General features: G+C 45.4%; 1 protein-coding gene across 1 annotated transcript in view; it reads right to left on the reverse strand.

Moving 5' to 3' along the window:
• The window catches only part of CAPN13 (calpain 13), a gene marked incomplete at both ends in the record, with an annotated part of 55786 nt that extends 29514 nt beyond the window's left edge, over positions 1–26272 (reverse strand). Inside the window, 2 exons of the mRNA XM_084624943.1 lie at positions 13971–14222; positions 26189–26272. Coding sequence (XP_084481069.1) covers positions 13971–14222; positions 26189–26272 — 336 coding nt within the window. The remainder of the gene's footprint in view (positions 1–13970; positions 14223–26188) is intronic.
• Between the last annotated feature and the right edge of the window lie 530 nt (positions 26273–26802).

Below are 26802 nucleotides of genomic sequence, written 5' to 3' on the forward strand. Positions count from 1 at the left end.
TTCACTCAAGCCTTACTCAGGCAGAAGCTTTCCTGAATTCAATAAGAGTTCTGCCTGGATGATTAAAGAGCAAAAGCCTCTAAATTCAACCCTACATGCCTAATTTTTTAAAAATGTTGTATAAGTCCAAAATCAAAGCTTGGTGCAAGACCAGGGGGCATGGAATCACCATTGCTTTTCATCATGTTTTTAAACTAGACATTAAGAATGTTAGACAAATAGATACTGGATAAGCTAGAGTTAAGATTCTTAGCTTATGCAGATAACATCGTACAACTGTCAGCCACATTTGAATTAATGAGGATACTCTTTGCTACCTTGGAAGACTGAATTGCAGTCGACTTGCACTGACAGTAAATGCTAAGAAGACAAAGTGGTTACAAGTTGAAAAATGGACTATCCGTAAAGTGTTGAAATGAAGCAATGGTGAAGTCGTAGAACAAGTAAAATCTTATGTGTACCTAGGAAGCTCAATCAGTGGGGACGGTCCATCAAGGATGAGGTTAAGAGGAGATGTCCCTTAACTACAAGGGCTGCACAGAAACTGACAAAATCATGGACTGATAAAAACATTCCATTTGGTACCAAAGTGAAAATTTATCAAACCCAGTGTACTAACAGTATTACTCTATGAATTGGAACCAGCTGCATTAAATGAAAGAGACATCAGACAGCTGGAGGCTGTAGAGATGAGAAGGCGTTTTTGAACTACTGAAGGTATAAAGGGGAATGATTTTAAGACAAAGTTATAAGGCGAGTTGGATGTGAAACCACGGTACAGAATTGGCTACAATCGAAAAGATTATGATAGTGGGGCCCTGCAGAAGACAAGCAGATGACAGGAAAATAATGCAAACACAACTGAAGTCAGTCCGACCATGAGGCGGGATACCATATGCAGGGACATGACCAAGCTGGGGTTACTGGAGGAACAAACCATGGACAGCAGTGAATGGCAATGCTGTACCACTCCCTGTGTCTGTAAAAATACTTTGGGATTAAAGAGATAATTGCATGGGATTTAGTATTTATAGTAGGAAAATGCTCATTTAAATATCTCTCTGGGTCTTCTGTACGAGTGACCCTTGTAATATCTGCCGGCTGAGTCAAATATTTTACACCTCTTGTGACTTGTTGTTTGCTTAGGCATGTTCATTTGCCTCTGCATTTAGGATTAAACACCATTTCAAAACAGACTGTCTGTTTTGAAATGGTGTTTAATCCTAAATGCAGAAGCAAATGAACATGCCTAAGCAAACAAGACACAAGAGGTGTAAAATATTTGACAGCTGGGGTAAGAAAAATAGTTTAGCAGCTCTTCTTTAAGCTGGGGCGGATGCTCCCTCCCACCCACTTGATTTGACAACCTTCTGCACAAACCGGAGACTAGCAGCTGACGTGACTCATGTGGCTGGATGAGTTGAACTCCGGGAGACGTGTCAGCTTCCTGAAACGTTTTCATGGTGACTGAAAGCACCCAGTAGCCCATTAAAAATTTATCAAACTTGTGGTACAAAGCAGCTCTTCCCAAGCAATGAATGGTGCATGGCACCAGTACTGGTGATTCAAGCGCTTGTGGATAATCGCCCAGGCTCTCCTAATAGCGAGACTCTCTGCAGAGTCACAGAACACTGTGGGCGCCCTCCCCCCATTCAAGAGCATGTGCATTAGTCTGCTGGCTGGGCGTCACAAGACCTGGGCTCTATTCCCAGCTCTGCTATTAGCCTGCTGTGTGACCTTGGGCAAATCTCATTTCTTTCCCCCTCCATCTCCCCTCCCGCTCTTTGTCTATCTGCATTGTAAGCTGTTCACAGAAGGGACTGTCTCTCCGAGTACGTGTTTGCATAGCGCCTAGCACAATGGGGCCCCAGTGCTCTACTGGGAGACCAAGAACCATAATTAAAAATAACGATAAGTTATAACCATTGTATTGTTTCCCCCTTCCCCATTTTTGCCATGAGGGGCCGTGGCGTGGCGGCATAATCCTAATTGTGGAGTCTAGGCAGCTTTGGATTTGTTACAGATCATTGCTTGTACACCACATACAAGCAAGTGAAATAAACAGGTATAGATATGGGTATGAAACTGCTGGAAAGCCTTTTCTTTGGTTCCAGTGAAATGGACTGAGTGTTGTCGGAGAGTACAGTAGCAGAGCTTACACTAACAATGGAGCCAGAAAGCCCACGAGAAGACTAGAGATGATATGAGCACGTTATGGAGATTCACTCTGAAACTGACCCATTGGATTTAGCAGCAGATTTCAGTGCAGCCCACTGAGATGTCAGAATACTTGGTTCTCAAATGAGAGTTCAGCTGACTTATTAGGGATGCTTCTCGCTCAGAGACAACCAGTAATTCTCTATCCAAACAAAGACACTGTACGAAAACAGCCCAACCTACATGCCTTAGTCATGTTTGTAGATGGGTTAGTAAATGTCGCACAAAATAAACAAAAGCAAAAAAAATACTCTAAAAATAAAACCCACCCAACACTGATTCAGCTTTAACTCCAATTTGGTATGCTCTCTAGGAATCTAACTTAGAATATTGCATAAACAGAAGGGATCACTTCTTCCAGGGTGCTTGAGTTACAGTATATGTCCTCACCTCCCTTCACAGTTATAGTGTTACACCTACCGGTGCATGGTGTAGGACAGGGAGGATGGTCTAGTGGTTAGGGTACTACCCAGGGACTCAGAAACCTGGATTCAATTCTCTGTTCTGCCACAGACTTCCCATGTCTCTTTGTTCAAGTCACTTAGTCTCTTTGTGCCTGAGTACCCCATCTGTAAAGTGGGGAACCAGCACTCCCCAGAGGGAGTCAGGAAAATAAATGCATGAAAGATTGTGAGGCTCTCAAACAATATGTTAATAAAGGGCTTATAAGTACCATAGATGGGTGGGGTACGGATTTTGTGCTATTCTCATAGGTGTTTTAGAAAAGCTACATGTAGGAGGAAGGGAAGACTGAATAGAGAAGTAGAGAGGCCTCTGGTGCATTAGCTTTGCAAGCTCAGGTTAGTGAGAGTCTATCAACAGCAGCAAAGCAGGTGCTCATAATGGACCTCGGAGAGGAAACTGATGCTTCCCTTTGGAATAATAGCAGCCTCTTTCAGCTCGCAACTGTGTCCCCAGAGGTCAAAACCTGAGAGTGAGGTTGTGATGACAGAGTTAGCAATTCCGAGTAAAGCCAGAGTGGAGCTTTGTTGGGGGGGCTAAAGTGAAACTGACAGTATCAGAAAGATTATTGCAAAATGTGGCAAGGCACACAATCATTTCCAAGCAAACCACACAGACGTCACAATCCACCAGCACAAGAAATGCTGAAGCTACACAGATATTTTTAAATAGAGTGATGATGCGTGTATGTAACTAGGATGAGTGGTTGGTTGACTGTTGAAATAGGGATGTAGGGAGGTTTGGATCCACTCATCAACAGTCATACTTCTTGTGGTACTTGCACTAGTAGTGTTCACCCTCTGCTCCTTATCTTTGCACTCCACCTGAGTTTTATATTGACTCCCAAAGTCCTCAGTCTAGATAAATTCAGGGTCTGCAGAGAAGCAGCTCCTCCTATCTGGTTTTTATAGGCTAAACTGGGTATCTCCTTCCATCTCCTCATGTGCAGCTGTAGCTACATTATTATGATGCTAAGCCAGATGGGAACAAGAAAATAACTCCAGAGGCAAACACCATGCAAATGATCACCAGCAGTGCAAAGAGAGGAACACAGATCTATCTCCTATGCAAATACATCCAAAGGATGCTGTGGAAGAGTTGTGAAAAGGGTCATGCCTCAACTCTTCCAGAATACTTTAGACTCCCCTAAGACCAGTATGCCCTTTCCTTTGTTTACTGTTACAGCTTTCCCTTCTATTTCCAACTCAACTTCCCATCAACCTGCACTTAGGACGAAAGAATCCCATGCACTGCTACAGGCTGGGGACCAACTGGCTATGCGGCAGTTCTGCAGAAAAGGACCTGGGGATTATAGTCGATGAGAAGCTGGATATGAGTCAGCACTGTGCCCTTGTTGCCAAGAAGGTAAACGGCATATTGGGCTACTTTAGTAGGAGCATTGCCAGCAGATTGAGGGAAGTGATTATTCCCCTCTATTCAACACTGGTGAGGCCACATCTGGAGTATTGCATCCAGTTTTGGGCCCCCCACTACAGAAAGGATGTGGACAAATTGGAGAGAGTCCAGCGGAGGGCAATGAAAATTATTAGGGGGTTGGGGCACATGATTTATGAGGAGAGGCTCAGGGAACTGGTCTTGTTTAGTCTGCAGCAGAGAAGAGTGAGGGGGGATATGATAGCAGCCTTCAACTACCTGAAAGGGGGTTCCAAAGAGGATGGAGCTCGGCTGTTCTCATTGGTGGCAGATGACAGAACAAGGACCAATGGTCTCAAATTGTAGTGGGGGAGGTCTAGGTTGGACATTAGGAAACGCTATTTCACTAGGAGGGTGGTGAAGCACTGGAATGGGTTACCTAGGGAGGTGGTGGAATCTCCATCCTTAGAGGTTTTTAAGGCCCGGCTTGACAATGCCCTGGCTGGGATGATTTATTTGGGGTTGGTCCTGCTTTGAGCAAGGGATCGGACTAGATGACTTCCTGAGGTCTCTTCCATCCCTAATCTTCTATGGTTCTATGAACCTCTGTTGTTGTTCTTCATTGCACTGCTGGGTCAAGGGCTTGAGCCAAAGTCCCTTGGAGTCATTGTATTGATGGAAGGCCAAATTCTCCTCTTAGCTACAAGGATGTTAATCCAGAGTAAGATCATTGCCTTTAATAGAGTTACTCTGGATTTAGACCATTGTAAATGGCTCTGAGATTGGAAACTCCTTGGGGCAGGGTCCTTGTCTATCACTATGTTTATAAAGTGCCATGCACACCAATGCTGCAATACATAATAAATTACTACTACTAATCGCTATCTTGGAATAAGCCTAGAGAGCAGCCACTTAGCCAGGGAAGAATTATTTGGTAGTTCGCGTGCTAGCCTGGGACTTGGGAGACCCTGCTCATTGCAGGCTCTGTGTAAACTCAGGCAAGTCACTTAATATTCAGATCGAGAGTGAGTCAGTTTCCCAAAAAAGAATGGCAAGAGGGGAATAACAGTACTTCCCTAGCTCACAGGACAAAGATTGGGAGGTGCTCAGATATTAAAGTAAGTACCAGAGAGCGGGTATGTTGTAGAAAGAATTGCTGCCAAATAACCACAGAAACAAAATAAGACTCCGCCCACCCCCTTCCTCCACATAGATATTTACCTGAGTGTTTGGATTGCTCAGTTCAAGATCCAAAAAGATTGAAAACAGCAAACAGAGTGAATAAATATAGTGTTGTTATTAATCAAAGTCTAATGACAACACATCAACCACCCATGTAAGCTTGTGTCAGAACATAGCTTCTGCGCTTAGAAGAGGTCTTAAATCCTGTACTTGTGTTAGCTGTGGGAGTTCACTACATAGATTACACTCCTATTTAGTAAGCAGAGAGGTCAGTGAGATATGCAACCCACTAATACAGAGGTATTTAAATACATCAACTCTTCACTTTTGTTTTGTTCCAAATCTAGAGTCTCCAATGTGATTTTTTTGGCTGTACCCCATTTTTCTTTATGGACAGGCAGCCGAGGCTAGAGGAATAAGCTATACCCACAAAACACTTATACCAGTATAACTGCATCTATGCTAGGAGAGTTTTGCCAGTATAGCTATTCTGGCAAAAATTTTGAGCATAGACAAATCCATCATGTGGCTTCCTCAGTCCAGAGATCAACTGAGTCCGAAATCTCAGTCTGATTCAATCAGCTTGAATAGGCAAAGATGCCTCTTGTGTGAAAGAATCACTGGGTAGAAATGCTGTTTCCACATCATCAAGCTGTTATTTCAGGCACATGAAAATACTGAGTAGGATCTTAAGGTTCCACACCCTTGTGACCCTCCAAAAAAATACCCAAGCTTGGAACAGTCCAGCAGCCTCTGCTCACACCAGAAGGCAGCCCTGTAGCGTGACTGAATGACAGGTAGCACCCAACAGCTGCAGTCCTTGTCACTGTTTATTTCCCAGGAGCGTGGAGCATCTCAAATTAGACTCAGAATTCCTGAATTCTTCTTTTATGCATGGTGGTGGGGAGGATGTGATGGGTATTTTATTTCTTCGGGTTATCGTGCAGCAGTATTAGGGCCACATTTTTAAGGTGGCTTCAAACCAGTCTTTGATTTTGTGCCTGGATAAATGCCCCCCAAAAGCTACTGGCACGCTGCTAGATGGTCGTAGGGATTGTGAACATTAATATTGCCGGCTTCATTATTTGTAGCCCCAACCTGACTTTACAGGAACTAGAACTGTGGCCGTGGTAGAAGTGGTCTCTGGGTGTGAATGTAGCTAGCCGCTGAGGCCTCCACCTGGAAATTCCAGGAAATAAATTATATCTGTGCCCGGTGCAGAATGCTGATAATAATAATAATAATAAAAAAATCAACGGGAAGAGTGTTTCTTAACGAAGGTGGCACTTTATTTAGGAAGAGGGTGGGAAAGCTAATGCTGTGGGTAAGCCCTGTATACACAACGAGCGAAACAAGTCATCGGTAACTTAAACCAAGAGGCTACATGGTTCAGGCAGCAGGGCTGGGCCCAACCCCCGAAGTGCTCAGCATAGCAGCAGCAGTTAGCCAGGGATCAGTGAGACCTGGGTGTGTTGCCATGCCCACAATGCAGCACCTCTGCCCCGGTTCTCAGTCAGCAGTCTTTGTCCAGGTCAGCCTCCAGCCTGGGGTTTGCTCTGTGTTACATGCCAAGGAGTGACTCGTTCCCACTTGGACCTACCTCCCCGCTTGCAAGAGTCCTCTGGCACAGGGAGGCAGGCTACGGGAGAGAAGTCCCATAAGCGTCTTTGTTCCCAGAGGGCCACAGGCACCAGAGAAAACCTGAGTCACCCATTTTAAATGATCCTTTTAACCTGAAACCTACTTATCACCACAGAGCTAGTACTGATAACCACATACGTCTCTCGCTGCCACCCTGAGTCACCAAGACAACCCTTCCACCCACTTGCTGGGTCTTATCTCACAGTAGGGCCAAACTCCAAAGCCCTAACTAATGCTGCCTGGCGCCTTTCTTCGTGAACCGTGGGTCTGCATGTGGAGTAAGGTGCTACTCACCCTGAGTTAACCTGACCAGGGCCGGCCCACAACATTTTGGCACCTCAGGCGGGGAGCTCAAATGACACCTCCATGCCCCCTCGCTTGGGCCAAAACTTTGAAGACTCACCGTGAATATTTGTGTCTATGTATCTCAGGAGAGTTCCTTCCTGTTTAGATAGAAAAGCTTCCTTTGCTCTCTTTCTTTTTCTGAATGCTGCCCCAGAGGGGCGTTTTCTTCTTTCACTCAGGACTGCTGTTCTGTGCCAGCTATAGTGGCTCTCACCATTCAATGGAAAGGGACAAATAAGCAGGCTGGTAGCAGGGCCTGAGTGAGGGAAGATATCAGCGTCTTAAGGGCCTAACTGGCTCCTACTACTTCAGTTGACTGCCTGTTCTTCGCAAGTGGGTTCAGGGAAGCAGCAGGAAACAGGAAGCTCCCTGAGAAGCGGGTGTTAATCAGTCCAGGCTCCTGGGGGTGCCAGAGAGATACATAACAGGCTCGTCCTCCTCCTCTCTCTTCCTGCAGCTCCTGCTGCTTTCTGTTATTGCCTCTCTCCTTTTCTCCTGCCTGCCTGTTATGTCTCTTGTGCCCTCCTTCCTCCAACACAGCACTCCACCATCTCTGTGCATCTAGAGCAGAGAGAATACATATGTAACCCTTCTGCCCGTCAGAGTTGGCAGCAACAAGGGCCGGGTTCAATATCTAGGGGTTCCATTCCAATAACACAATGCAAACCGGCTCGAGCCCCCACCCAGTGACCTGGGACAAATATATACCACCCCCGCTGGGCGCCTCCAAGAGGCGATACTTCCCCTCTCGCAAGCACATAGTTTGAGTGTAGCAAAAGCCTTTTAATAACAGAGAGAAACAATGTGGCATTATGTTGGGGAAACACCACCAACAGGATTCATAACACAACCCGTGAGCAAAAAAAAAACCCACCCCAGGCAAATTGGGGCATGCCCTTTTCCCTTTGGTTCTTGAGTCCAGCAACCCCAAATCACCCAAAGTCCCAAAAGTCCAATGCCCCAAAAGTCTCTGTCCCTGGTCAGGGCAGCCCCAGAGTTCGAAAGTTTATCTGCAGAGCTTTACCTCCCAACCTGGGTGGAAATGGGACGGGGGTAAGAGGCACCTTACATGATCTGAAGCTGACCGCCCCATAGCTCCATAGCGGCGCTCCGCTCCGCCAGCCGCCCCACAAACTCCTTCGCTCAGCTGCGCTCCTCTCCGCCAGCCGCCCCACGAACTCCTTCGCTCAGCTGCGCTCCGCTCCGCCAGCCGCCCCACAAACTCCTTCGCTCAGCTCCACAGCCCACAAGCAGCTCCTGCCATCCACACACTGCTCCGCGCCGAACTGCTTCACCAGCCGTCCCGCAAACTGCTCCACAATATATCTTCAGGCTCCCCCACTACTTAACACAACACTCAGTGATTTCAGCTCTTAGGTGAATTCAGCTTGTAGTAGGGGAGCCCCAGTGCTGGTGCACTGTCAGCCCAAAGTGAGCTCAGCAGCCTATAACTAGACTTCTAATGAAATCAAAATTAGCTCTGATATTCCACAGTGGAGAGAGGAGGAAGTGCAATTAGCATGTAAGGCCCTCACCAAGGGGCCCATGCCACCAAGTATTACTACTTGTCCCCAGCCTCTCTTCATTCACACAGTTTTGGAACCCATGACCCTTGCCTAGCGAGTGCTACTTAGTTGATGGTGAATCCCTCCATCATAACAAAAGGCCACGTACAGTTCCAAGCACAGTTCCCATAATCAGGGTAATAACAATTTATTCTTCCTGCCCCAATAACAGAGACACTGGGGATCCCACAGCAGCCAAAGTGACCATTTGGGCAGCTATGGTCTCATTCTAGGCGTGGTGGGTGTGCCTATGCAAATGAGATCGGCCCCTGAAGTTCTTTTCCACAACTTGCCACACCTCACCACCAGATGTCAGGGTGGAGCTCATCCTGACACTGCTTACACATATGCACCAGCAGCAGACACAATTTTCTACACTCTGGGTCCTAGTGGCGCCCCGCCCCCAGTCTGGCACCTGAGGCAGCTGCCTCAGTTCACTTCATGGTAAGGCCAGCCCTGAATCTGACCGTTAGATTGCTCTTTCGGGGGCAAGGATTGTCTTTAAATGTGTTTGCACAATGCCTAGCACAGGAGGGTCCTGATTCTGAATGCAGCCTCAAGAGTTGGCTACAATACAACTGATACAAACTAATAGAGAGGCAGCATGCTTCAGTGAATAGAAGATCAGCCTGAGAGTCAGGAGACATGGGTTCTTTTCTGGCTCTGCAACTGACTCACTGTGTGTCCTTGGGCAAGTCAGTTCACCTCGCTGTGCTTCAGTTTCTCTACCCACCCTTGTCTGGCTTCTCCATTCAGATTGCATACTCTTCTGGGCAAGGATGGACTTGAGTGAGATGTTTGTGCAGTGCCTAGCACAGTGCGATCTTGATCTCTATTGCAGCATCCTGGCACTACTGCAATATAATGATTACACACACACATACACACACACTCACTCTCTCTCCATCAGGGATCGGCAACCTTTGGCACGCAGCCCACTGGGGTAAGCCCCCGGTGGCCAGGCCAGTTTGTTTACCTGCTGCATCCTCAGGTTCGGCCGATCGCGGCTCCCACTGGCCGCAGTTCGCTGCTCCAGGCAGCGGCGCGGCCCGAGGGATGTGCTGGCTGCCCTTCCCACAGCCCCCATTGGCCTGGGACGGTGAACCATGGACAGTGGAAGCCGCGATTGTCTGAACCTGCGGACGCGGCAGGTAAACAAACTGGCCTGGCCCACCAGGGGGCTTACCCTGGCAGGCCGTGTGCCAAAGGTTGCCGATCCCTGCTCTACAGTAAAAGAATGTTTTTGAGATTGCAAAGTCAAACAGTCAGAAATCAGAAAATGCCAGAATTAAGGTTGCCTGTGCAATCTTGATTTAGCCTCTGTCATAAATATAAAGGGAAGGGTAATCACCTTTAAAATCCCTCCTGGCCAGAGGAAAAATCCTTTCACCTGTAAAGGGTTAAGAAGTTAAAGGTAACCTCACTGGCACCTGACCAAAATGACCAATGAGGAGACAAGATACTTTCAAAAGCTGGGAGGAAGGAGAAAAACAAAGGGTCTGTGTGATGCTTTTGCTGGGGACAGAACAGGAATGGAGTCTTAGAATTTAGTAAGTAATCTAGCTAGGTATGTGTTAGATTATGATTTCTTTAAATGGCTGAGAAAATAGCTGTGCTGAATAGAATGAATATTCCTGTCTGTGTCTTTTTTGTAACTTAAGGTTTTGCTTAGAGGGATTCTCTGTTTTGAATCTAATTACCCTGTAAGGTATTTACCATCCTGATTTTACAGAGGTGATTCTTTTTTACTTCTATTAAAAGTCTTCTTGTAAGAAAACTGAATGCTTTTTCATTGTTCTAAGATCTAAGGGTTTGGGTCTGTGGTCACCTATGCAAATCGGTGAGGATTTTTACCATACCTTCCCCAGGAAGTGGGGTGCAAGGGTTGGGAGGATTTTGGGGGGAAAGATGTTTCCAAACAACGTTTTCTCAGGAACCCAGATAAAGTTTGGTGGTGGCAGTGGAAGTCCAAGGGCAAAGGGTAAAATAGTTTGTACCTTGGGGAAGTTTTAAACCTAAGCTGGTAAAAGTAAGCTTAGGAGGTTTTCACACAGGTCCCCACATCTGTACCCTAGAGTTCAGATGGGGAAGGAACCTTGACAGCCTCTTTGTGCATGTGAATTATACTTAGGGCTGTGCAAATAACTGAATATTCATTTTGTTGCCTGAACCAAAACAAAAATTGTTTTGGATTAACCTAAACTAACTTCTTCTCCTTTTTTTTCCCCCCCAAAATGAACCCTCCCCCTACATTAATTTGGTGTTGACCAACATTCTTTTGTTTTACCGAAATGATTTGGTGGGAGGGATCCCATTTCTTTTCAATTACATTTAGGCAAATTTCAAAATGAAACATTGTCTGAAAATGAAAAAAACAAAATGTTTCATTTAAAAATGAAATATTCCAACTTTTTTAAATTTATTTTTTATTTTTTCAGCCAAAACTATTTGCCAAATTCAACATGAATTGGTTCATAATTTTGGTTAATCTGAAACAACGTTTTTGGTGAATAAAATATTCATCCAATTTTTTTCATACAGCTGTAATTATGAGAGAGTCTGTAATGAGATAATCACATACTATTTTCCCCACAGGATCCCTGCCTACTTCAGTATTAATCACCCCTAGCTATAACAACAGTGCTTGAAATTGCACATGCAGAACATGTGAACACACAGTTTTGCAGGTGCAAATAACAGCACACACCTCTCTGTGGCACAAAACCAGAGGCTGGGTCTGAAAACATGGCCCTTAATCTTCACAGCTACTGTCCAAGTGCAGCTACTACACAATCAATAAAAGCAACAATAAAAATGACATTGTGGTGCTCCCAATCTGTTCCCCCTCAAGGACTCCTATATCAAATTGGCTCACTTTACAAGTCAAAACAAGTTTTCTCTAACTCACCACTGCCTGGTGTCTGAAAATCAAGCTGTTTTCTTTCTGCTTTGCACATTAGCACCAGATATAAAGATCCCAGACTCTGAATGTAATTGGCAATTCTCTTGATGATGCACAGGGTAAAATAGAAGGCAGCTTGCTCCTCAGCTCCTACATTGGATTTGGAACACTGACAGCAGTAAAAACGATCTGTCACTTAAATAACCAGATACTATGTGACTCAGAAGATGCAGAATGAGGAGAGAAGAATAGGACCAAGATGCTATTTTTCTTTGCCGTCAGATTTCTAACCAGAAATTAAATGTCAGGGGGAGCTAAGAAAAGTGGTTGACAAAATACAGCAGGGTGGACAAACTTTTTGGCCCGAGGGCCACATTGGGGTGCGAAACTTTATGGAGGGCTGGGTAGGAAAGGCTGTGCCTCCCCAAACAGCCTGACTCCCGCCCCCTATTCGCCCCCTCCCACTTCACACCCCCTGACTGCCCCCGTCAGAACCCCTGACCCATTCAACCCCCCCTGCTCCTTGTCCCCTTACTTCCCCCTCCTGGGACCCCTCACCCCAAACCGCCCCCCTGGGACCCCACCCCCTATCCAACCCCGCCCCCCGCTCCCTGTCTCCTGACTGCCCCAAACCCTATCCACACCCCCACCCCCTGACAGGCTCCCCGGGACTCCCACACCCTATCCAACCCCCCCCCCCCGTTCCCCGACCTCTGACCGCCCCAGAACCTCCGTCCCATCCAACCGACCCTGCTCCCTGTCCCCTGACTGCTCCCAGGACCCCCTGCCGCTAACCGCTCCCTGTCTGCCCCCTGGGACCCCCTACCCAACCCCCCCACCGCTGCACACGCACGTTGCCACCGCCCCCTTACCATGCAGCTCAGAGCGGCAGAAACTCGTAGCCCCGCTGCCCGTGCAGCATCATAACTACATGGGTGGGGGAACAGAGGAGGGGATGGGGGGGCAAGCCTCCTGGGCCAGGAGCTCAGGGGCTGGGCAGGACAGTCCCACGGGCCGGATGTGGCCCGCGGGCCGTAGTTTGCCCACCTCTGAAATACAGTCATCGGACAAATTTGCTACAAGAGGTGCAGCTCTACTGGGTGACAGAAAGATGTGTTCAGTTGTACACTAGTCCTGCCTGGGGAAGTGGTAAAGGTCCCATTGCTTGGGACTTTTTAAAAAGCAGGCTGGACAAACCACTAGAAAATGGGCACTAGGGGCAATCCTGCAATTGGCTTGGGGATGGGAATGGAGAACAGGCTGTTTCCATTTCTACAGTCTGTGATGCTCGGGACCAAATCCTAAAAAGTGTTGTCAGTGTCAGACCCCAGTACAACCCCGGTGACTCCCTTACCCATCTGTAGGAGAAGCAGAAGTAGGCTTGAAGAGAGCCTGAGCACATAGATATCTAGGTTAGAGGAAAAGGGGAGGATCTAATTTACACCATTCCCTACATCTGGCCCTATGACTTCAGTGGAGTTGTAACCAGAATTTGGCCCCGTGGCTTTGCAGAACTAGGGCTGACTGCAAAGCTTTCCCTCAAGATTTTAGGGAATGACAGTGCAAGCTGACCAATGATCTGAATCTGTGCCTTAAAAATGAGAGAATGGGCCAGATCTCAGCTGATGTAATCAAGGGTCACTCAGCAGAAGTCAGTGGAGCCACATCAATTTGCATCAGCTGAGGGTCTGATCTGATATACTTAAAAAAAAACCCTAAATAAATGAAAACTTCAGCTTAAATGATTTCTATTGACGTCTACTAATTTAAAAGCAGGCAGGAAGGTTTTTGGGGCTGAGAGGAGGTTGTGGTATAAATTGAAAAGATGGCAGGTCACCATCCCATGGGGCTTTGGGACAAATACTTGTAATTAAGTGGTTCTAACTAAGGGCAAGATTGTGGCTGATCCCCGCACAGGTGTAATGTGAGCGGACACATACCAGGAACACCGTCCTTTAGTGCCCTTTCACAAAGGCTGGCTGTCATCTCAGTCCCTGTGCTCGCCTGCTCATTGCCCCCATGCGCTGGCCAGTGGAGAAGCACACGTTTCACCCCCTCACCCTCTAATGGAGACGTAACACCAGGCGCCCTCCCCCACAGGCCTGGGAGCCTTGGTCTGTCCGTAAGACGCAATGCTTCCCAGTGCTTCCCTCGAGTCAGCATAGCTGGGCACAGCCCTCCACAGAGGGCTGTACCTAACAGCCATGAGATAAATCAAAGTTGTTGTCTTTTTACACCCAGGAAATCAGCTTCGCAATTGAAAGCCATCAGGAGGAACTCACCGTTGGTCTTTTCCACTGTAGGTAGCTCAGCTTGTCTGCTGAGAGCAGATTGGGACCAATGGAACTGACATGTGCTGGGAAGGTGTCATCTTCAAACAGCAGGCCTCGGCTCAGGTAGTACTCTCTCAGGAGGGTGAAATCCTGATTGTTAAATTTCTGCGGGCTCTGAAGGCTTCCAATCCTCCCCTTGGTTTGCCAGCCTAGTTCTAGCTTCTGATACGGGCCGGGGGCAGGCAGCATCATGCCTCTATCCTGTGAAGGAGAAAGTGTGTCAGCCATTGTTAATGGCCACTTCTGAAACACTGCCTTCCAAGCACACAAGGAGTGCCCAGACAGGATTCTGGAGCAGCTACTCACAGAAGGAGGTAGTCGTGACAAAATCCTTCCTAGCTGGAAATGCCTGGGGAAAGAGAAATGGTAAAAATGCCACCAGATTTATCTTAAACCAACACTGCCATTGCTTCAGATTCAATTCTAAGTCTTCCTGAGCAAACTGTCTGGGAAACACTGCAGTACTATATAGGTAATATAATAGAACATGGGGTGGGGTGGGGTGGACGGACAACAAGGGAGGGAAGGGAATATTGCTGTTGGTAGGGTGTTACAGAAGAAGCTATGGTAACCTAAGACATTTGTAGTGGGCCCAAAAAACACTCTCAGCTGTTGATTACTTTTGTGCATGATGTATTTTTGTGGGAGTTTACTTTTATTTTCTGAGCTCTTTGGACTCATTTTTGAATGCTTGATGGCATAGTCCACATTCAGATGCATACGGCTCCACCACTCACTGAGCTGTTGAGAGCGCTAACCAAAACAAACACCCCCTCCAGCCATTGCCCTGTCTCGGGGTCTGGTGCAAAGTCCGTTGGTGTTAATGGAAAGACTTTCAGGGATGGCTTTGTCTTAGGATCAATTTCTCAGATAACTAGGAGGCAAAAATCCCGCCCTAAATTGAAATCTGCATTTCATCCACACCTTCCAAAGTTGGAGGGATTTAGATCCATTGATTCAATTGGAGAGCTGAGTTAGGGCTTAGCTGAGAAGTTTAGAGTCATATCCAGACTTGGAAACCCACTGCCCTGCCCAGATTTGGGGGTGTTCTCAAGTTGTTTGGGTCTATCTCAACTAGGAATGCCTTTCCTTCTGCACAAGAGCAGCTGTCAGTTGGGAAAAGTGCTTCCTCACACAGCTGGGTGAGACTCCTCATTGGTTGCAGTCATGTGCCAGATGCATAAAAAGGACTAGTCCTGATGCTAGATGGAGGGATTCTGTCTACTTGTGGCCTGACACAGCACCCAGCACTGCTGCTGGTGAAGAATTCAAGTTGATGTGACTCTTGCTGTGGGCCCCTTCCCCCTTAGGGTTGTCAAAGGGCACAGCAGTAGAACAGCTCGTGAAAGCATCACCCGCAGTCAGGAATGATAGAGAAGAAGGGTTGAGGGCCACCTCAGAAGAACAGCCCTGAATCCACAGATATGGGAGCTCAGATAAACAAGTGTCCTCCCGGGCCTTCTGTGTCATTTTCCAGCCCCATTCCTGATCCGGCCATGAGATGAGGAGGGAGAGGGGCAGAGGTTTCAAAGACTCCCAGGCTTTGCCAGAGCCCCAGAGTTTTAAAGAGCAACTGGTTCCCGACTTAGTTATTCTGCTCAAAAGGGGAGTGTGAGGATTTTTGTTTGTACTGGTCTCCTGGCCTTCCCAAAGCCACATGTGGACGCACACATGCATTCACACATGGATATATGTGCTCTCTCACCTGGGGCCTTCTGTTACTGAAAGAACAGTCATTCAGAGGAATAAAACCTTCTGAGAGCCCCCTTGCTTCACAAAGGCTCTCAAGAGCTTTGTTATCCCAAGCCACACATTTCTGAGTCACATTTTAACCCCAAAAAGAAAAGGAGTACTTGTGGCACCTTAGAGACTAACCAATTTATTTGAGCATAAGCTTTCATGAGCTCACGAAAGCTTATGCTCAAATAAATTGGTTAGTCTCTAAGGTGCCACAAGTACTCCTTTTCTTTTTGCGAATACAGACTAACACGGCTGTTACTCTGAAACCTGTCATTTTAACCCCAGTGTAGTTCTGGTTTTAACCTAAGCCATATCACCCTTCTCTAAAAGTACCAAACATTCCTTTGAGTCCTATTCCTTCCAACAAACACAACCCACCTTCCCTCGAATTCCATTCCAGCCATCTTCATTCATAGCATTTTGTTTTTTAAGCCCACTGGTCACTTTGGGCAGACGATTCATCGATTTTGAGGTAAAAAAAGGACCACTGTGATTATCTAGTCTGGTGTCCTGCATAACACAGGCCAAACAGCCTCACCCAAGTGATTCCTGCACAATGCCTGGCACTTCTGTTAGAGCTATAGAATATATTTTAGAAAGGCATCCAGGGTTGATTTAAAGACTTCAGGTGACAGAGAATCTACCATCTCCCTTGGTAAATTGTTCCAGTGGTTAATTACCCACACTGTGAAAAAGCTGCACCTTACTTCTAATCTGAATTTGTCTGGCTTTGGCTTCCAACCCCTGGATCTTGTTATGCCTTTTTTGCTAGATGAAAGATACTTCTGTTATCAGATGATCATCTCTATTTGTCAATATGCCTCCAACACTGGGTAAGGAGAGCAGAAGCACTAGTATTCAGATGAGAGCCTGGCTTCTGGTTTTGTTGTGAACATTTCACACAGGATTATTAAAAACTTCATTTAGATTCACCGAAACGGCTAATATAGCTTCCCCATGTTTTATAGCAGTGGTTCTTAACCTGGGGTGCACGCACTCCTTGGGGTACAAGATGCCCTTTCTGGGGGTGCCAGACATGCCAGATTTTTTAGAAGGTAAATCATCGAAAACACAAATGAAGCACAGACACGTAAGTACAACTACTTTGTTTCATCAAATCTATGTATTTATTAACATTATACATTTAACGATTACTGTAATATACAAACAAAAATATATCTGGGTTTAAAGAACTGACCTACTTCAACGGCTTTTGACAAGGGGTGCAAGAACATATTTTGAGAACCAAAGGGATGCAGGCTGCAGTAAAGGTTAAGAACCACTGTTTATATATAGAGTATTATTGCTCTTCTGTGTAGTTAAAGTCCTTTCCTCTTAGGACCTTTAACAATCCCCTGGAAAGACCAGGAGTGTCTTGTCTTGTTATTTAATTTAAAAAAGCAATTTCATTTCAAAGAAATCAGATGAAATTCAGACATAGCTCTCAGCTGACATAGAGAAAGAACATTCCTTTTTCACTTGCATTTTTCAATACAATGGAAATAAATCTCATGTAATGTACCATAACATGACAGGGAATGGTTTCTCCTTAACAAATACTCATTTGAAACGGTACCTAGGCCTTGTGCATGCTAAGATCTATTTCCCGCAACAGTGTTCCAGCAAAACTGATTACTAATTCCACAACTCAAATTAAAACTAACAGAGCTTAAAGGCTGGGACTGACGCACGCTCTCTCTCTCTCTCTCTCTCTCTCTTCTGACTGAGAACAAGGGTTTTTAGTGTGTGTGTATGTGTTTAATTACATTGTTTAACACACTGGGAATAATTTAGCAACTGGCAGTAGAAGATAAGGCAGATAAACTACCCTCCTCCTGGAGAATAACTTCATCAGCTTTTCAGGAATCATGCTTGGATATGCACATGCGCAGACATACAAGATATTGCTCTGTCTGGTTGAAATTCACCCCTGAAAGAGAGCCTACACAAGGCCCGTGAATGATGTGAGTTCCACTTAAACTGGCAGGACTCAATCCTGCACCCATTGAAGTCAATGGTGCAGCTCCCCTTAACTTCAATGCATAGGATCAGACACTCAGACCCTGATATTTTATTGCCTTGCACTGTGCATAGTTATTTACACCTGTGCAGAGGGGGCACAAAAATATACCATTTTGATCTGGCAGCTTCTTACAATTGCTTTCCACTAATGTGAAAGACTATGCAAGGTGCAGGGCAAGGGTGAATCAGGCTCTTGGGGTTTAAATGCGACTTGAGTGTGTTGCGTTCCCCTTATGCTGGACCCCTCCACAACGAGGAATTTCACTCTGTGCGCGTTAGAAGGTTTCTTCAAACCAACGTCTGTGTTTGGAGGGAGCAAAGCATGGCACTGTGAAGATCCTGAAACACCCTCTATCATGGACAACCACAGATTGTCTCCCCTTTCTTCACAGGGGAAGACAATGCTATCTAGAAGAGGTAAGTCAGATAGGCAGGGATCCTATGAAAATGTAAGAAGTGATTATGTAATTAAAGATCAGAGGGGTAGCCATGTTAGTCTGTATCCACAAAAACATTGAGGAGTCCGGTGGCACCTTAAAGAGTAACAGATATTTTTGGGCATTAGCTTTTGTGGGTGAAAAACTCACTTCTTCAGATGCATGGAGTGAAAATTACAGATACAGGCATAAATCCACTGGCAAACAAAGAGAAGGGAGTTACCTTACAAGTGGAGAACCAGTGCTGACAAGGCCAATTCAATCAGGGGGGATGTGGTCCACTCCCGATAGTTGAGGAGGAGGTGTCAATAGCAAGAGAGGGGAAATTGCTTTTGTAGTGAGCCAGCCACTCCCAGTCCCTGTTCAAGCCCAAATTAATGGCATTAAGTTTGCAAATGAATCGTAGCTCTGTGATTTCTCTTTGAAGTCCATTTTTGAAGTTTTGTTGAAATATGGCTACTTTTAAATCTGTTCTAGAATGTCCAGGGAGATGGAAGCGTTCTCCTAGTGGCTTTTCTATGTTACCATTCCTGATGTCTGATTTGTGTCCATTTATTCTTTTATGTAGAGACTGTCCAATTCGGCCAATGTACATGGCAGAGGGGCATTGCTGGCCCTGATGGCATATACCACATTGGTAGATGTGTAGGTGAATGAGCCCCTGATGGTGTGGCTGATGTGGTTGGGTCCTTTGATGTGTCGCTAGAGTAGATATGGGGACAGAGTAGGCAACAGTGTTTGTTACAGGAATTGGTTCCTGGGTTAGTGTTTCTGTGGTGTGGTGTGTAGTTGCTGGTGAGTATTTGCTTAACTAGGGGAGCTGTCTGTAAGTGATGACTGGCCTGCCTCCCAAAATCTGTGAGAGTGAGGGATCGTTTTCCAGGATAAGTTGTAGATCGTTGATGATGTTCTGGAGAGGTTTTAGCTGGGGGCTGTACTTGATAGCCAGTCGTGTTCTGTTATTTTCCTTGTTGGACCTATCCTGAAGTAGATGACTTCTGGGTACCTGTCTCGCTCTGTCAGTCTGTTTCCTCACTTCCCTAGGTGGGTATTGTAGTTGTAAGAATGCTTAATAAAGATCTTGTTAGGAGTTTGTCTCTGTCTGAGGGATTGGAGCAAATGCTGTTGTATCTTAGGGCTTGGCTGTAGACCAGGGGTTCCCAAACTTGGTTCACGACTTGTTCAGGGTAAACTCCTGGCAGGCCGTGAGATCCTTTGTTTACCTGAGCATCCTCAGGTACAGCTGCTCGCAGCTCCTGGTGGCTGCAGTTTACCATTCCTGGCCAATGGGAGCTGCGGGAAGCAGTGCGGGCCGGGCCACCTCTTTCCACAGTTCCCATTGGCCGGGAATGGCAAACCACAGCCACTGGGAGCTGTGAGTGGCTGTATCTGTGGACACTCAGGTAAATAAAGCATCTCATGGCCTGCCAGGGGCTTACCCTGAATAAGCCGCGAGCTAAGTTTGGGAACCCCTGCTGTAGACAATGGATCGTGTGATGGAAGCTGGAGGCATGTAGGTAAGTATAGTGGTCAGTAGGTTTCCAGTATAGGGTGGTGTTTATGTGACCATCACTTATTTGAATTGTAATGTCCAGAAAGTGGATCTCTTGTGTGGAATGGTCCAGGCTGAGGTTGATGGTGGGGTGGAAATTGTTGAAATTCAGGTGGAATTCTTCAAGGGCCTCCTTCCTGTGGGTCCATATGATGAAGATGTTGTGACCTTGCACCCCATAAGGCTTTATGGAAATATGCTTATGAAAGTATATATGACATAACTGGAATATGTTTTATGCTACATATGCCATGTAACATATCTCTGTAAAGGTTATGATCTACTGAATCTATTCATCCTATTTGTATTCTTGTATCATTTTTGTATTCGAAGTTATGAATATTGGCTGTGTACTGGTTTGATTTCAAGTAACCTTAGTAAAGCATTTGGTCAGCTTTTTGAGAAAGGAATGTGCAAATTAAGTGCCCAATCAAGAAACACTTAATGAACAATGGATCTTGGAAGACTCCAATCCACATAAGAAGTCTACTTGAGGAAGTTCAAGGTAGCATGTGAACCATGGCTGCTACCTGTAAGTTCTGAGTCATGCATGGACATGTGACTTGACCATGTGACTTCAAAACTCCATCTTGTAGCTGGGATTCTACACAAGGGGAGGGAAGGGTGTCCACCCACAAGAGAAAGTCTATTTAAACCCCTGGGAGACCCCTCCATTTTGTCTTCAGCTGGCCCAAGAGATAGCATCTCCACCCCCAAAGATACCTGAAAGAAACTGGAACAAAGGACAGTAACCACAGGGGTGTGAGTGATTGCTAGACCCAGACTAGAAAGAGGCTCGTCTGTAAAGAAGCTTACTGGAACATCTCGGAGGGTGAGGTTTCATCTGTAATCACTTTTTATAGTATTAGGCATAGACTTGCGTGTTTTATTTTATTTGGTAATTCACTTTGTTCTGTATGTTATCACTTGGAACCACTTAAATCCTACTTTTTGTATTTAATAAAATAACTTTTTACTTATTAATTAACACATAGTATGTATTAATAATACTTATTAATTAACCCAGAGTATGCTTTATACAGGGTAAAATGGATTTATTTGGGGTTTGGACGCCATTGGGAGCTGGACATCTGAGTGTTGGAGACAGGAACACTTCTTAAGCCATTTTCAGTTAAGCCTGCAGCTTTTGGGGGATGTGGTTCAGACCTGGGTCTGTGTTTGCAGCAGGCAAGCATGTCTGGCTCAAACAAGGCAAGTTTCTAGAGTCCCAAGCTGGCAGGGAAAATGGGTTAGAAGTCATCTCAACACATCAGTTGGCAGTTCCCAAGGGGTTTTCTGTGATCCAACCCGTCACAGATGTCATCAGTGTAGCGCAAGTAGAGGATGGGCGCTAGGGGGCAAGAGCTGAGGAAGCGTTGTTCTAAGTCAGCCATAAAGATGTTGGCATACCGTGGGGCCAATGCAGGTACCCATAGCAGTGCCGCTGACTTGAAGGTATAAGTTGTCCCCAAATCTGAAATGGTTGTGGGTGAGGACAAAGTCACAAAGCTCAGCCACCAGATGTGCCGTGGCCTCATCAGGGATACTGTTCCTGACAGCTTGTAGTCCATCCTTATGTGGAATATTAGTGTAAAGAGCTTCTACATCCATGGTGGCCAGGATGGTGTTTTCAGGAAGATCATCAATGCATTGTAGTTTCCTAAGGAAGTCGGTGGTGTCTCGAAGATAGCTAGGAGTCTCATAGGGTCTGAGGAGAGAGTCCAAATAGCCAGACAATCCTGCTGTAAGAGTGCCAATGCCTGAGATGATGGGGTGTCCAGGATTTCCAGGTTTATGGACCTTGGGTAGCAGATAGAATACCCCTGGTCGGGGTTCTAGGCATGTGTCTGCACAGATCTGTTCCTGTGCTTTTTCAAGGAGTTTCTTGAGCAGATGGTGTAGTTTCTTTTGGTACTCCTCAGTGGGATTGGAGGATAGTGGCCAGTAGAATGTGGTGTTGGAGAGTTGCCTGGCAGCCTCCTGCTCATAATCTGACTTGTTCATGATGACTATAGCACCTCCTTTGTCAGCCCCTTTGATTATAATGTCAGAGTTGTTTCTGAGGCTGTGGATGGCATTGCATTTTGTACGGATGAGCTTATGGGGCAAGTGATGCCATTTGTTCACAATTTCAGCCTGTGCACATCTGCGGAAGCACTCTATGTAGAAGTCCAGTCTGTCATTTTGACCATCAGGAGGAGCCCATGCAGAATTCTTCTTCTTGTAGTGTTGGTAGGAGGGTTCCTGTGGGTCAGTGCACTGTTCAATGGTGTATTGAAAATATTCCTTGAGTCGGAGATGGCAAAAGTAGGCTTCCAGATCATCACAGAACTGTATCATGTTTGTGGGGGTGGTGGGGCAGAAAGAGTCCCCAAGATAGGACAGACTCTTTTGCTGGGCTAAGTGTGCGGTTGGATAGATTAACAATGCTGTTGGGTGAGTTAAGGGTACCACTGCTGTAGCCCCCTGTGGCATATAGGAGTTTACTGTCCTTTTTCCTCGGTAGAGAAGTAAAGCATGCATTGTAAATGGCTTGTCTCATTTTTATAAAGTCCAGCCACGTGGACGTTTGTGTGGAAGGTTGCTTTTGTATGAAAGTCTCCAGTTTTGAGAGCTCATTCTTGATCTTCTCCTGTTTGCTGTACGGGATGCTGATCGGGCAGTTCCTCAGTTTCTTTGGGAGTGTGTGGCACAATCTCTCACCATAGTAATTAAAGAAAAGGAGGACTTGTGGCACCTTAGCGACTAACCAATTTATTTGAGCATGAGCTTTCATGAGCTACAGCTACATCCGATGAAGTGGGCTGTAGCTCACGAAAGCTTATGCTCAAATAAATTGGTTAGTCTCTAAGGTGCCACAAGTCCTCCTTTTCTTTTTGCGAATGCAGACTAACACGGCTGCTACTCTGAAATCAGTAATTAAACAGTGTCTCATAATGCATATGCACAAGGGTGCTGAATTAAAGGTGCACAGGCAACCTTCATTCTGGCATTTCCTAACTTCAGAGTGCTTGGCTTTGCAATCATAGAATCATAGAATCATAGAATATCAGGGTTGGAAGGGACCCCAGAAGGTCATCTAGTCCAACCCCCTGCTCAAAGCAGGACCAATTCCCAGTTAAATCATCCCAGCCAGGGCTTTGTCAAGCCTGACCTTAAAAACCTCTAAGGAAGGAGATTCTACCACCTCCCTAGGTAACGCATTCCAGTGTTTCACCACCCTCTTAGTGAAAAAGTTTTTCCTAATATCCAATCTAAACCTCCCCCACTGCAACTTGATGTTCTTTTAATATAGTTTTTGGTGCAATATTATATACCTCACTATTCAATGGCTCTTTCTGCAGTTTTCCACTGAGTCCGAAGTAGAAATAAGCCAGCAAGCAAGAACGAACATTTTGTTCCTACTTCATATTTGAACTATTCAGCCTCTTTTATTGCCCTTCAGAAAATGTTCCCAATCCCTCTTTTACAAATATTTCCACCAAATGTTGGCCTGATAGGCTCTCTATCTCTTAGGGGAAAACAACTGAACTTAGCCTTATAGGTTGTTAGAATTCTGGGAAATCAACAAATCCTGCCCACCCGTATTTCCCCTCCCGCAGTGTACCTGCATATTTAACCTTGACTACAGCCTGCTTTATGCATCACAGGGAAAGTCCTTTTTTCTTTATAGACCCTGTCCTCCAAGGATCTCAAAGCCCTTTATAAACATCAGTGAATTAGCTTCACAGTGCTCCTCTAAGATGGGACAGCATTACTTAATTAACGCCCCACCCCACTGGGAGGAAATGTTGTGCATCTGTACATGTCCTCTGTGTGAAAGCCAATAATGCCTCTGTACATCAAGACTAAACCCACAATGCTATTGTAAGTCTAGCAGATGTTATCTTTCCAGTGATACATGACACAGCCTTCTAACTCTTAACTGTCCATGAGGAATTCTCATGTACTATTCACAAAGTCAAATTTCCTTCATTTTACATAGACAACATAGGACCTTGCCAGTTACCTTTTTACTGCATCATTTAACTACCGCATACAGTGCAGTCATTGTTATCTTAGGATCTCCACTACCGATTACTTCTGATAACTTACCGTTCCACAGGGAGGTTCTTTAGAGGAAAGCAAACCCATCTTGCTTCTTTGAAAACGCTCTCTCTCACTCTCTCATTTTGGAGTCATATAAGCAAATCCTCCAGGTAACATTATACCTCCAAGACTAAGTTAGAATCCAAAGCCAAATCCCTTTTGTTGCATCTGTGATGCTTTTCCAGTACTAATATTTCTCCTATTTAATCTTTAAATAAGTAGAACAGCAAAGTGAGGTTTTACCTGTAATGCCTCCAGCGACAAAGTGACAGATGTGTGGTTTTCAGTCTCAGTTCAGTGCTGCTTCATACAAGAACTGCCCCACCTCCTTGAATAAATGCTGCCGGGGTGAATCTCAGTTCAGGACCAAGTATAGAGTCCACAGCGCAGGTGAAGCAGGGCCATAGTACACGTCTCTTCTATCTGACCTCTACAATGACCCTGTTTGCTCTCCTATTCAAGTTGATGGTTGGTCTCCTACAGTTTTTGCTACAACAGAGCAGGGTTTCTTGACTGCTGCCAGCTTTCACTTAATCAGTTTTTTTCTTGGCTCCACCAGGAAATGCTGAAGTTTTTATTATTGGAGCAGGAATGGGGGATGGACTGTCCACAAAGCGTGAAATCTATGATGGTGCTTCATTCCTCCACCTGTAATATGAGAAGCAAGTATTTCAGGCCAATACCTATTAATGCTTAAAATCTAATTCTACATCCTTTGTATAACCATAGGTCTGATTCTGCATTGTCCCACTCACTCGAGTAGTTCACTTTACTTTCTATGATACTGCTAGAGTGAGAAAGGATTACTCTTGTGAGTAAGGCTTTCTGGGATTGGACCCCGTCTTAACACAGCCAGAAGCCAAGGCTTAAAAATGCACCCAGTAAACACAACACTTTTGGGACCCCAATTTGAGGCATATGAAAATCAAGCCGTTTTAAGAGGAAATGTGCTCAGCACTTTCTGAAAATCAGGCTCCCTTAAGGGATCTTAAATTAGACACCCAAAAATGGAGCCAGTCAAATCACATATCGCTTTTGAAAATCTTGGCCGGCAATGTTAATCTGAATTGAAGGCTAAATGATATATAGGTGCATTATAGATATATAAAGATTAGATAGATAATCGAGCCCTAAAAACAAGCAACTGCCCACTCTGGTGAAAAAAATCCAGAGATCTCCAGAGGAGGAGCATATTGGCTTCTGCAGCTGAATCCCCAGCTCTCAGTAGAATAAACATTCTGCCTTTCAAACTATTGCATCAATCTGGAGACGTTCCAGAGGGACTGGAGGAAATAAATAAATATACAGACACTCAAGAAAGGTGGGTTCAAATGCTGATCTTTGCCTTGAGCCCTTCTACAAGTGTAATTATCACCCCTTATTCAAGGTAACAAGTTTAATCACCATGACAAGTGCTTGTTAACAGTGATGGGTGATGTGTTCAGGAGTTGCTCAGGATGGTCAGCATTGGGGTTTGACATGGGAAAAAAGTCACCCCAATATTTAGATCCTTATTTCCAAACTTATCCAAACTACCTGAAGTGCTTGGGTGTGGAAATCCCTTTGGGACAGGCTTCCTCTTGATTCTGGGTGGGCTGGAATCCCAGAAGCACAGAGGAAGGAGAAAATGAAGAACAGAGGGCATAGGTGTTGGAGCTAGGGGTGCTGCAGCACCCCCGGCTTGAAGTGGCTTCCATCATATACAGGGTTTACAGTGTGGTTCAATGGCTCTCAGAACCCCCATGATACAAATTGTTACAGCACCCCTGACAGAGGGGGAAAAAACATTAAGCAAATATTTCAGCCTCTTCAACATTCAGTTCAGGTCTGGGTCATACAGGGGATCACTGTTCCTCTAAAAATGTTGCTCGTTCATAACTACTTCTTACCTTGTGAACATTTCGGGGGGGACGACATTTCTGCATCAGAGTCCTGCTCTCAGTCCGGATTTCAGTGGGAAGCGCATCTGTGTAACTGAGAGCAGAATTTGCCCCAGAGTGCAAAACAGGTGCAGTTTTCCTTTAAGAGCAGTTTTACACTTGTCCTACTACTCCCCAATATATAAAAGCTGATTGCATCAAAAACCTGTATGAAAGTTCCTTTCATTTCAGGCAAGGAGCTCTGAGGTGATAAACACCACTGGTGCCAGCTCATCCGACAAGCATGCGTGCTCTGTTAATCACCTGCTCTCTGGGGAAACGGCAGGTATATTCCCCTCCAGGTATTGTGATTCGTTGTCTGGAACCAATATCTCTGCTTAAATGGTGGATTAACAATGATTTAAGAAATATTCATTGCAAAGTTGATTAGAAAGCACCATCAGCTGCCTGGCAGGGGATTTTGGTTATTGCAGCATGACACCATTCTGTGACTGTCAGCTTTTCTGTGGAGGGCTGTATTGATGTGTCCATTTTCACAGTGTCTTAAAAGTACTCAGACCCAGGAAGCAGACAGACTTATTTGTGTTAATGAGTGACTGGATTATTTGCTCTAAGTGTTTGTGATATTTACAAGAAATCCATGAGACGAATAGGCTAATGGCTGAAAAATGCAGGACCATGAATCAGGAGACCTGTGTTCTGTTCTGCCATTGACTTCCTGTGTGACCTTGGTCAAGTCACTTAAACCTCTCTGTGCTTCAGTTTCTGCTTTTGCAAAAGGGGGATACTACTGCTGATCTACCTCGGGGGGGGGAGGGGGGTTGTGTGAATTAATTAATTAATTAATTGACTGCAAAGTTCTTTGGGATCTTGGAAGTGCAAAATACACTGCCATTTTTGTGCTGTCAACTAATGTCTCTGGGTTATAAAAAAAAAAAATCCAAGTATCAACAACTACTCAACCCTCATTCAGCTATAAATCCTATTGACATCGGTGGGCCAAAAGCTGAGAAGTGATGGGAACCTGCAGCTCCCAATGAAGTTAATAGGTGCTCAGCACC

This window comes from Lepidochelys olivacea (assembly GCF_965140295.1).
Source record: "Lepidochelys olivacea isolate rLepOli2 genome assembly, chromosome: 3".
NCBI classification, from domain to species: domain Eukaryota; kingdom Metazoa; phylum Chordata; order Testudines; family Cheloniidae; genus Lepidochelys; species Lepidochelys olivacea.